Source organism: Portunus trituberculatus, chromosome 27 (genome assembly GCF_017591435.1).
Source record: "Portunus trituberculatus isolate SZX2019 chromosome 27, ASM1759143v1, whole genome shotgun sequence".
NCBI lineage: Eukaryota > Metazoa > Arthropoda > Malacostraca > Decapoda > Portunidae > Portunus > Portunus trituberculatus.
This window is the reverse complement of record NC_059281.1, coordinates 7,915,801-7,926,908: the sequence shown is the minus strand read 5'-3', so window position 1 is coordinate 7,926,908 and position 11,108 is coordinate 7,915,801. Positions and strand designations below refer to the sequence as shown.

Sequence of the window (11,108 nt, the reverse complement as noted above, 5' to 3'; positions counted from 1 at the left end):
GACTGACAGCTTCATCTTGCTCTTAAATTGTTTTGTTCCGAAGTGATACAAAAAATGGTAAAACACAACAAAACAAAGATCAATTTCCTTCCAGTCCAGAAGTAATAATGATAAAGATGAAAACAAACAGAAAAGGAAACTGTACTTAAAATATGCACTTGTCTTTGTTTTTATTGTTTGTTGTGGTTGTGGTTGTGGTTGTGGTGGTGATGGTGGTTGTGGTACCCTGTGGTGGTGCGTAGTGGCCTTGTCTGTCTGTCTGTCTGTCTGTAAATCTATTTCTCTGTCTCTTAGTCTGTCTATCTGTTAGTTACCTTGAAAATTAGTCTCTTTTTTGTCTGTTAGTCTTTTATTCTCTCTCTCTCACACACACACACACACACACACACACACACACACACACACACACACACACACACACACACACACACACACACACACACACACACACACACACACACACACACACACACACACACACACACACACACACACACACACACACACACACACACACACACACACACACACACACACACACACACACACACACACACACACACACACTCACTCTCTCTCTCTCTCTCTCTCTCTCTCTCTCTCTCTCTCTCTCTCTCTCTCTCTCTCTCTCTCTCTCTCTCTCTCTCTCTCTCTCTCTCTCTCTCTCTCTCTCTCTCTCTCTCTCTCTCTCTCTCTCTCTCTCTCTCTCTCTCTCTCTCTCTCTCTCGTCAATTTGTACCTCTGTCCAGGCCAGCGACACCTGATGTTGATGATACAGGTGTAATGCCACAAGGGTCCAACAGGTGTGAGGTTAGAATGGCACTCTTCACCTGCCCGTCTCACCTATGGCACACCTGTATGGCACCGTGGCACCGCAGGATTAGAGGGCCACGCTACCTCACCCATATATTGTTGTGTCTCTGTTTCATCAATTCTTGTATTATTTTTGGCTGTTGTCTGTTGTTGTTGTTGTTGTTGTTGTTGTTGTTGTTGTTGTTGTTGTTATTGTTATTGTTGTTTTTGTTGTTTCTTCTCCCAACTCTCTAAAACCACTCGTCACACAGTTTAGAAAATATAGATATATATGTTTTCTACACTCAGTCTCTCTCTCTCTCTCTCTCTCTCTCTCTCTCTCTCTCTCTCTCTCTCTCTCTCTCTCTCTCTCTCTCTCTCTCTCTCTCTCTCTCTCTCTCTCTCTCTCTCTGTACACAAAATTGAGTTTGCTTCTAGTTTCCTTTCTTTTTTCCAGTACGTTTTGTTTCACTGTTATTTTATTTTGTGGTTCTGTGCTTTTACGAATATATAGATTTTGAACATAAACACTTTATTTACTGACTTCCTCATTTGTTTGTCTGTGCGTCTGTGTGTGTGTGTGTGTGTGTGTGTGTGTGTGTGTGTGTGTGTGTGTGTGTGTGTGTGTGTGTGTGTCTATCTGTCTGTCTGTCTATCTGTATTCTCGTCTGCCAAGTTGTATTAGTCCTCTGGTTGTACTTCGTTTACTTGTCAGTTTGTTGCTGTGTCATTCCGTCAGTCATTCAGTCAGTTAAGTCAGTCAGTCAGTCAGTCAGTCAACCAGTTAAGTCAGTTTTCGTGTCTCTTTCTGTGCAACAACGATTGGGATTTTGGTGGTGGTGGTGGTGGTGGTGGTGGCGGCGGCTGTTGTTGTTGTTGTTGTTGTTGTTGTTGTTGTTCCATAGATACTCCTGTGTAAATCTGTACCACAAAAACTTTCAGTAAACAAGCTTTATTAATTCCATCACTTATTTTCTAAGATACTTTCCATTTTCTTTGTCATTTTCTTTGGCAATGTTTAGGAATTTCAAGTCACATTTTTTTATATATATTTTTTGTCTTTTAATTCCGCGTAGGGGGGGGGGCTGGTTCACCGTACTCACACAACCCACACGCACTCGAACACGCACACGCACACACAGCTACGTACATGGGTGTCCTTTACACGTGTACACGCTTTGGTACACACACGATCATGGCGAGAGGTCACTGGTCAGGTCACACACACACACACACACACACACACACACACACACACACACACACACACACACACACACACACACACACACACACACACACACACACACACACACACACACACATCACGTGACCTTACTTGACCTCAGAGGCTCCGTATGAACCAACCAATCATGTCCTTCCGTAATCTCTACTCTCCCTCCCTCTCCCTCTCTCCCCGTCTCTCACTCTCTCCCTCTTTTTTTTCTCTCTCTCCACATTTTTCTCTCCCTTTTTGTCTCACTCTGAACACATTTCGAAACTTTTCTTTCTTTTCTTTTTTTTTCTTTGTTTCTTTCTTTCCCGTGAGTCAGTTTGTGTTCGGAAATGAGATCAAACACTGTCTTTTTCCTTTTCTTTTCTTTTTTCAATCCTCTTCATTGATTCACCTCTTTTTTCTCCCTCTTTCCATCATTTTATTTTCCTATTTTTCCCTTCACAAATGTGTGGAAAAGTCATCAAGTTTTATTTTTCACGTATGTGCGTATGCATGCATGTATGTATGTATGTACGTACGGCACTGAGCGCAACGAACATACACTCACACACACAAACATACACACACACACACACACACACACACACACATAGACACACCTACACACACAGGTACACATCTGGGCTCTTTACACTCTAGTCCTTCATGAACGTGTACTTGGAATGGCGGAGGTGGGGAGATTCTTACAAAGAGAAGAGCGGGGAGGACGTGAGGGGAGGAGAGGTGACGCGGCTCCTTCAGTACGGCCTCCAAACCTTCACCTCTGGACTCCTATCGCTGGAAGGCTTGACGGGCTGGAAGGAGGACTCACGAGACTGGAAGGTTGTCTTAAGTCCACCGAGAGTCTTAGGAATGGAAAAGGCGCTTAATCCACCAAGAGGCGCTAAAGGTGGCGGCCGCAAGCTCACCACTCCACCTCCTCCACCTCCTCCTCCAGCTCCCTCCCCTCCTCCACTACCACTTCCCCCGCTTCCACTCCCGTTAGTAGTGGTGGTCGTGGTGGAGGTACTCGAAGTGGTGGTGCTGTTGTTGTTGTTGTGGTTGCTATTGTTGTTGTTGTTGTTGTTGTTGATGCTGTTGTTGTTGCTGGTGCTGCTGTTGGTGGAGGTGGAGGGGGAGCAGGATACTGGCCCCGGGGAGGAGGAGGGAGGCGTGGGTGTGGCGTGGTGGAGCAGGGTGGAACACGCGCCGCCTGATTCACACCCACGACACCGTAAACACCGGGAGTCACCTGTGGGAGGAGGGGCACGAGGTGAGACGCGTATACACACACGCACACACACACACACACACATACACACACACACACACACACGCACACACACATACACTTAGCTACATATACCACCAAAACAAAAACTCATACATATGTACCTGCACACACACACACACACACACACACACACACACACACACACACACACACACACACACACACACACACATACGCTTCCATAATGAGTGAATGGTGCATACATACATAGAGATGAATAACCTAGTAAATATAGAGGCTAGAGGGGAGGATGTAGGGAGGGTGTATGGAGTGTATAGGAGGAGGTGAAGGTGGTGCAGCAAGGGGAGGGGTGGTTGGTGGTGGTGGTGGTGGTGTACACGGGATAAATTGATTGATTGATTACTAATAAAGCATTGCGAGGCCATAACAGCTGAGTCATTTGTGCTGCCAAAAAAAAAAAAGGAAAAAATGCACGATAGGAGGATCAAATGTAAAATGTTGAAAAAAATTATTAAAAAAGGGAGGGGGGGAATTGCTGTGTATATTTAAAACACACACAAACACACACACAAGCACGCAGACAAACACACAGACACACACACACAGGCACTCTCTATAACTATTTGAAACGTGGACGAGGGTGGGGTGGGAAAAAAAAAGTAATGTATGTTGATGTTAAATCCGCTGGTTACACACACACACACACACACACACACACACACACACACACACACACACACACACACACACACACACACAGAGGAGAGTCATGCATTCGATAACTCATAATAATTCCTATATATAAAAATTGTTGCATTAATCATTTTTGAATAATAATGAGTGAAATATGAACATCTCCCTTGCTTTATTTTCTGTTTTAGAAGTGAAAAGAAAATAAATGTAAACTTGTTATTTTTTTTGTGTGTATAATTATTTCCTGAGTAAAAAATTGGTGCCTTAAGTTTGTCAGTTTTTAATTACTAAGCGACAAAAACGACGATAATAAGTGGTAAATTTCTCTTAAGTAAAGTGGTGACCATACTTCACTATTTCTATAAAGGACAAGAGTGACTTATTCTGGATGTGAAAAAGGCAAGAAAAATCCGTAGAGTATATGCCTACTACTATTACTAATCTCTCTCTCTCTCTCTCTCTCTCTCTCTCTCTCTCTCTCTCTCTCTCTCTCTCTCTCTCTCTCTCTCTCTCTCTCTCTCTCTCTCTCTCTCTCTCTCTCTCTCTCTCTCTGGCCTTCCCAGTAGTAGTATAAGTAGTAGTAGTAGTAGTTGTAATTGTAATAGTAGTAGTTGTAATAGTCCTAGTGGTAGTGGTAGTAGTAGTAGTAGTAGTAGTAGTAGTAGTAGTAGTAGTAGTAGTAGTAGTAGTAGTAGTAGTAGTAGTAGTAGTAGTAGTGGTAGTAGTAGTAGTAGTAGTAGTGGTAGTAGTAGTAGTAGTAGTAGTAGTGGTAGTAGTAGTAGCAGCAGCAGCAACAGTACTCTTACAACGAAAATGTAAATACAAACTCCAGAGAAGAAAACACACACACACACACACACACACACACACACACACACACACACACACACACACACACACACACACACACACACCTGTCAACAGTTGTCTCGTACTCTCAGTGTTGGTTATGCTGGCGAGGGCGTGGGAATGGGCGGGATTGTGACCTGGTAGGGAGGGCAGGGAGTGGGCGGAGAGGCTGCTGAGGGCGGTGCCGGGGATGTGGGAGCCGCCCACGCCCATAGTAAGACCGCCCACGAGCCCTGATGCTCCCCGCCAAGCGTCCAGCCACCCATTGCCGCCCACTAAGGAGAAAGAGAGAGAGAGAGAATTGATTAGTTGGTTGGATGGTTGAAAGGAAGGTTGTGTTAATGGATGGTTTGGTTGGATGGTTGGTTAATGGATGGTTGTGTTAATGGATGGTTGGTTAATGGATGGTTTGGATTGGAATGGTTGGTTGGATGGTGGATGGTTTGGTTGGATGGTTGGTTAATGGATGGTTTGGTTGGATGGTTGGTTAATGGATGGTTGTGTTGATGGATGGCTGAAAGGAAAGCTGGTTTATGGATCTTTGGTTAATGGATGGTTAGTTAATGGATGGATATTTAATGAATGGTTGTGTTGATGGATGGTTTGTAGATTAAATAGTTAGATTTAAAAAGAACATGGATTCTGAAACGAAGTGGTAATGTTTGTAGATGAAGGACTGTAATTTTTGTATATATCAATTAAAATGTGGGGTATCTAAGAGAGCTTTCCCTGAGAACAGCTGTGCATATTTTGTGGGAATTTTGAGGACAGACAACCAAAAAAAAAAAAAAAAAAATCACACACTTATGATTGACAACAGAAAAAAAACAACAACAAGAACAGGTGCTTTTCACATCACCTGAAATTGAAAGTCACCTGGCGTTTGTTCATTTACTAATTAGATCTCAGGTGGACGAGTAGGTGTGTGTAAATCATCCGGAAATAATACACGTTAGGTGCTCTTGAAGAAAAAAAAAAATGGAGTAAAAATAAAAAGAAAAAAGAAAAGACAGGTGGTGTTCTGATAGTAATGTAGGTGTTATCTTAATAGGCAAGTGCTGTGTGTAAGTGGTCAGGTGTGCCGTAGGTAATAAAGATACAGGTGATGCAGGTAAGGTAAGGTAAGGCGAGGTGAGGTGAGGGTTTCAGTAAGTGGGCGGGCAGTGTTATAATTGATCAGGTGTAATTTAGATAACCAGGTAATTTGAGGTTATTAAGTGTTTGAGTGATCACTTAATTAGCTCGACGCACAGTGAGAGAGAGAGAGAGAGAGAGAGAGAGAGAGAGAGAGAGAGAGAGAGAGAGAGATTTTGTTACGTAAAATGTTGGATAACTATGATAATGATAAATGTGAAGGTAAACATAAACATGAACAAAAACTGACTAATTGGCTGATTGACTAACTGACTAAATGACTGATGACTAACTGACTAAGCAGAAAACCATTCGAATTCACCTCTAGTCAGAAAATTGAGCGAGTAAATGACTGATTAACAACGATTCACCGACTGCCATGTCTATCCACCTACCCAAATATTCATCCACACACTTATTCATCCACCTACTCACCCAAATACCCACTTACCTTACCACCCACCCATTGAAACATATACCCACTACCTATAATCTCTCTGTGTATGAATTTGTGTGGATAGAATGAGTAAATGGATAGGTAAGCCAATGTATGTGTGTGTGGAGGGATGTGTGGATGTGTAGATGCATTGACGTACGGATATGCGGATGGGTAGATGGTTTTATATGTAGTGTTAGGTGGGTGGATGGATGAGTGGGTTGTAGATCGGTGTGTGGGTAGATGGGTAGATAGGCAGGTCAGTGGGTGGGAAGGTGGATGAGAAGGCGAATGGCTGTGTGGAAAGGTACGTGACTGTATGGACGGATGAGTGGATGTATAGACTGTAGGTGGATGAGTGGGTGGATCGATGGGATTTGGTGGTTGAATGGATGGATGGATGGATAAGAGGATATTGTGTGTGAAAAAAAGTGGATAGGTGGATTGATGGATGTGGTGGTGGAATAAACAGAGGGATGGCTTGGTGAGCATTACATTAGTGTGTGTGTGGATACATTTGCTGCCTTCACCACTTTAGAAGAATGAAGTGGATGGATCGAGCACCAAGTATTCAAATCACCTAAAATTCTGAGGCTAATTTTTCATCTATTTATTATTTTTTTTATTTACACCATGTGGGCTTTTCACGGGAATTTATGGGTTAAGGGGGGTACTTTTTGTGGTACCTCCTATCTCAAAGCCCACCCGCTAGGAAACCCTTGCCCCGAGTGAGGAAGCCCAACCTACACTCGGACCGTGGACAGGATTCGAACCCGTGCGCTTGGAGACCCCTCGGACCTCAAAAGCACGCATGGTTCCACTGTACCACGGCAGAAGTGTCTTACGAATCATCTGACCTGGGGCTTGTATGGCACTAGTATACCAAGTCACTATGGCTTACTGAATGACTAACTCACTAACTCAATGAAAAAAACCAACGACTCGCTCAGTGAATAACCAAATAATCAAACCAGTTAACTTATTACCTAACTCATTTGCTAACTTACTAACTTACTCACTCACTCACTCACTCACTCACTCACTCACTCACTCACTCACTCAGATATTCCTGTCCTATTACTGATTTGAGACCTGCCTTCCTTCCCTCACTCACTCACTCACTCAGATATTCCTGTCCTATTATTGATTTGAGACCTGCCTCCCTTCCTTCACTCACTCACACACTCACTCACTCAATTCACTCTCACTCACCTCTAGCCAGCTCGAGGGCCTTAGTGTGGGCGAGAGGGTTGAAGGCGGTTAGTCCCAAATTGTAACCGAGAGCCGAGAGGTGGGAGTCAAGCCACGGGTGATAGCCGAGAGGGAAGCCCCAGCCTGGATGACCTGCAGGGGAGGTACAGGGAGAGGGGATAGGATGGGAGGAGAGGAGACGGGAGCGGGTGAGGGAAGGGAGAGGGGAAAACGTGAGGGTTATTAAAGCTAACTTACTTGTATGCTGTATTTTGTTATTGTTGTGTTTTATTGTTTTATTTTTTGTTTTTGTAGTGTTTTTGTTTTTTTGGTTTTAGGTTTTAGGTTTTGTGTGTGTGTGTGTGTGTGTGTGTGTGTGTGTGTGTGTGTGTATCAGGTAGAGTAAGTGAGTGAGTGATAAGATATATTTCTCTCTCTCTCTCTCTCTCTCTCTCTCTCTCTCTCTCTCTCTCTCTCTCTCTCTCTCTCTCTCTCTCTCTCTCTCCGTTAGGTTCGTGAGTGATGGTGCGTCATACAGACATGTGGAGGCAAGTGTATTTAATTGATCTCTCTCTCTCTCTCTCTCTCTCTCTCTCTCTCTCTCTCTCTCTCTCTCTCTCTCTCTCTCTCTCTCTCTCTCTCTCTCTCTCCTCTCTCTCTCTCTCTCTCTCTCTCTCTCTCTCTCTCTCTCTCTCTCGCCAGCCCCACTCTGTTCCTCATTGGCTTGACAGTTCACCCATCAGCTTCCCAACACACTGTATCCACGCGGTTATTCTCTCTCTCTCTCTCTCTCTCTCTCTCTCTCTCTCTCTCTCTCTCTCTCTCTCTCTCTCTCTCTCTCTCTCTCTCTCTCTCTCGTCCCACCGCAAAATTAAACCACTAAATGAACCCAGTTACTTACACACACACACACACACACACACACACACACACACACACACTGATCCACACTCATGCACAATCACCGCCAGCACCACCACCTACCCACAATCCACTCACGTGACTTGTTTCGTGGTTCGCGAGGGCCGTCCACTGTCACCTTGATGGCTTTGGTGAGCGTGGTGATCTGGGTGGGCGCGCCGCTGATGATGATGGACAGGTTGAAGCTTTTGCCTGGTGAAGGAAGGAAGAGAAAAGGTGGTTGGTTAGCTAGTCAGTTAGTCATTTCGTTATTTTTTGTTATGTTTTATTATTCATGTGCTATTCTGTTATTCGTTTTTTGTTCTAAAGGTAGATGTTGATGTTATACTGGGAAGGAATGGCAAAAAATGTATTCTTCTAGTTCATTCTTCTTTTTTTAGTATCGAGAATCGTTGCATTTGGCAGGGTAAGGGTTAGTGACAAAGACGCGGGAGTTAATGATTTGTGTTTGGATTTTGCTTGCCTAGTGAAGGAAGGAAGAGAAAATATGATTAGCTCCTCAGTTAGTCCTTTCGTTGCTTTTTTCATGTTTTTTTTTATTCGTGTGCTACTCTGAGTCATTTGTTTTTGTTTTACAGCTAGATGTGAATGTTTTACCGGGTAGAAATGGCAAAAATCTATTCTTCTAGTCCATTAATCTTTTTAGGATCGAGAATCATTGCATTTGGCAGGGAAAGAGTTAGTGAGACAAGGCACAAGAGTTAATCATTTCTCTATTTATGTTTGGATTTTCCTTGTGTTGTGGGAAGGAAGAGCAACATTAGGTTACTTAAGGAAGGAAGGCAGGTAATTTATCTTAGTTTTTGTTTGGTTTGGTCTAGTGGATATTGACGGTCATGGGAACAGTGGTCATTGGACATCAGCGTGCAAATCCTATTACGTACTTAAGGAAATAAAGAATGCCGAGATTAAAAATATACTCGTAAATGTTAAGTTCAAGCTTTTGGATGTTGAAAGGAAGAGAAGGCAGAGACGTGACGTTAAGATAGTCAGGGAGATAAACAGTGGTTATTTATCGTTTCTCTGGAGAGAGAAGGGAGAGAAGATTAGTTTAGTAGATAGAGAGTTCTTTTTTTTACTACATTTGCTTTTGTCTGTTTTGAGAAAAGGAAGAGAAAAGTTTAGTTAAGGAGATATTTTATGCTTGTCTGAAGGAGAAGGAAGAGAAGGTAGGGTAGATTATGAGATAAACATAGGTGGTTAATCTTTTGCCTGGTGAGAGAAGGAAGAGAAGATTCGCTAAGGATAATGAGTTTTTGTATCAAGAAAAGAAAGAGAAGAGAAAGTTAGGTAAGAAGACAGAGGGAGAAGGAGGAAAAGATAAGATAGATTAGGAGATATACTTGCTTTATCTTTTGTCTAGTGAGTGAAGGAAGAGAGCGTTAGTTAGGGAAAAATGCAAGTTATTCATGTTACTTCCTACCCGTTTGGAAGAAAAGGACGAAAATTTAAAAGAAGACAGAGGTTACGTATCTTTCGTCTGCTTGAGGAGAAGGGAAACAAGAGACGCTAGTTTAGTCAGGGGGGAAAGTTATTTATCTTTAGGGAAAGGGAAAGGAAAAATGTATGGTTTGTTTACATTAGGTTAGTTTGTTATTTATGTTAGAGTTTGCGTGTTTAAGAAGCATCGCTAAGATAGTTTAGGAGAAAGAGTTGGGCTATTCATCTCAACTTTTACCTTTTTAGGGATAGGAAGAGAAGAAATGTTTGGCTAGATTAAGTTAGGTTAGGTACGCTAGGTTAGATTAAGTTAGGGTAAGTAAGGTTAGGTTTAGGTTAGGTTAAGATGGATTAAACTTGGCTAGCTTAGAAGAAGGGTGATTTAGAGATTTTTCATCTTATTATTTGCCTTTTGGAGAGAGGAAGAGATAACTTGAATTTTGATGAAGGAAAAAGAGAGGGAAATATTATTAGTTTGGGAAGAAAAAGGTGAAGAAAAGGAAGCAAAGAAAGAAATGATAGAAAAAGGAAGGATGAAGGAAAAATGAAATATTGAGGGATGCAAATATATGGGAAAACAGGAAATCTAAATAAAATGAAATGAAATTAGATATGGAAAGAGGAAAGAAAGAGAAAACAAATTAGAGAAGAGGGAAAAGAAGAAAGGGGAAGAGAAATAAGAAAAATAAGGGAAAGAGATATTGCATTCTCTCTCTCTCTCTCTCTCTCTCTCTCTCTCTCTCTCTCTCTCTCTCTCTCTCTCTCTCTCTCTCTCTCTCTCTCTCTCTTGTATCTCTCTCTCTCTCTCTCTCTCTCTCTCTCTCTCTCTCTCTCTCTCTCTCTCTCTCTCTCTCTCTCTCTCTCTCTCTCTCTCTCTCTCACACTCCATTCCTATTTCCCCTCTTTCCCCTCCCTCACCACCACCACCACCACCACCAGCACCACCAGCACCACCCATCGCCCATATATCTGTGTTAAACCTCACTTCTTGCAACCACCACCACCACCACCACCACCACCACCACCACCACCATGTTGACCTTACTTTGAAATTGACCAAGAGCTGTATCGTTATAACTACTCCAAAACTACTCGAGCGGCCATAACTACCCCATCTAACTATCGGCCAGTAGTTAGGAAGGGCCGGGGAGGGAGGGGAAGTGAGGGGAAGTGAGGGGAAG

The 11,108-nt window shown here is 42.9% G+C and overlaps 1 protein-coding gene across 4 annotated transcripts in view; it reads right to left on the bottom strand.

Moving 5' to 3' along the window:
• Window positions 1-695: 695 nt before the first annotated feature.
• Window positions 696-11,108, bottom strand: part of LOC123509625 (protein lozenge-like) — a 32,041-nt gene continuing 21,628 nt past the window's right edge. Inside the window, exons 2-5 of one of the 4 annotated variants that reach the window (XM_045264052.1) lie at window positions 8,551-8,679; window positions 7,588-7,710; window positions 4,871-5,080; window positions 696-3,260 (exon numbers count right to left, since the gene is read on the bottom strand). In XM_045264052.1, the coding sequence (XP_045119987.1) occupies window positions 2,767-3,260; window positions 4,871-5,080; window positions 7,588-7,710; window positions 8,551-8,679 (956 nt within the window). In that variant the 3' untranslated portion in view covers window positions 696-2,766. Of the gene's footprint in view, window positions 3,261-4,870; window positions 5,081-7,587; window positions 7,720-8,550; window positions 8,680-11,108 lie in introns of all 4 variants that reach the window. The other 3 variants (XM_045264054.1, XM_045264053.1, XM_045264051.1) reach the window with 3 other exon arrangements.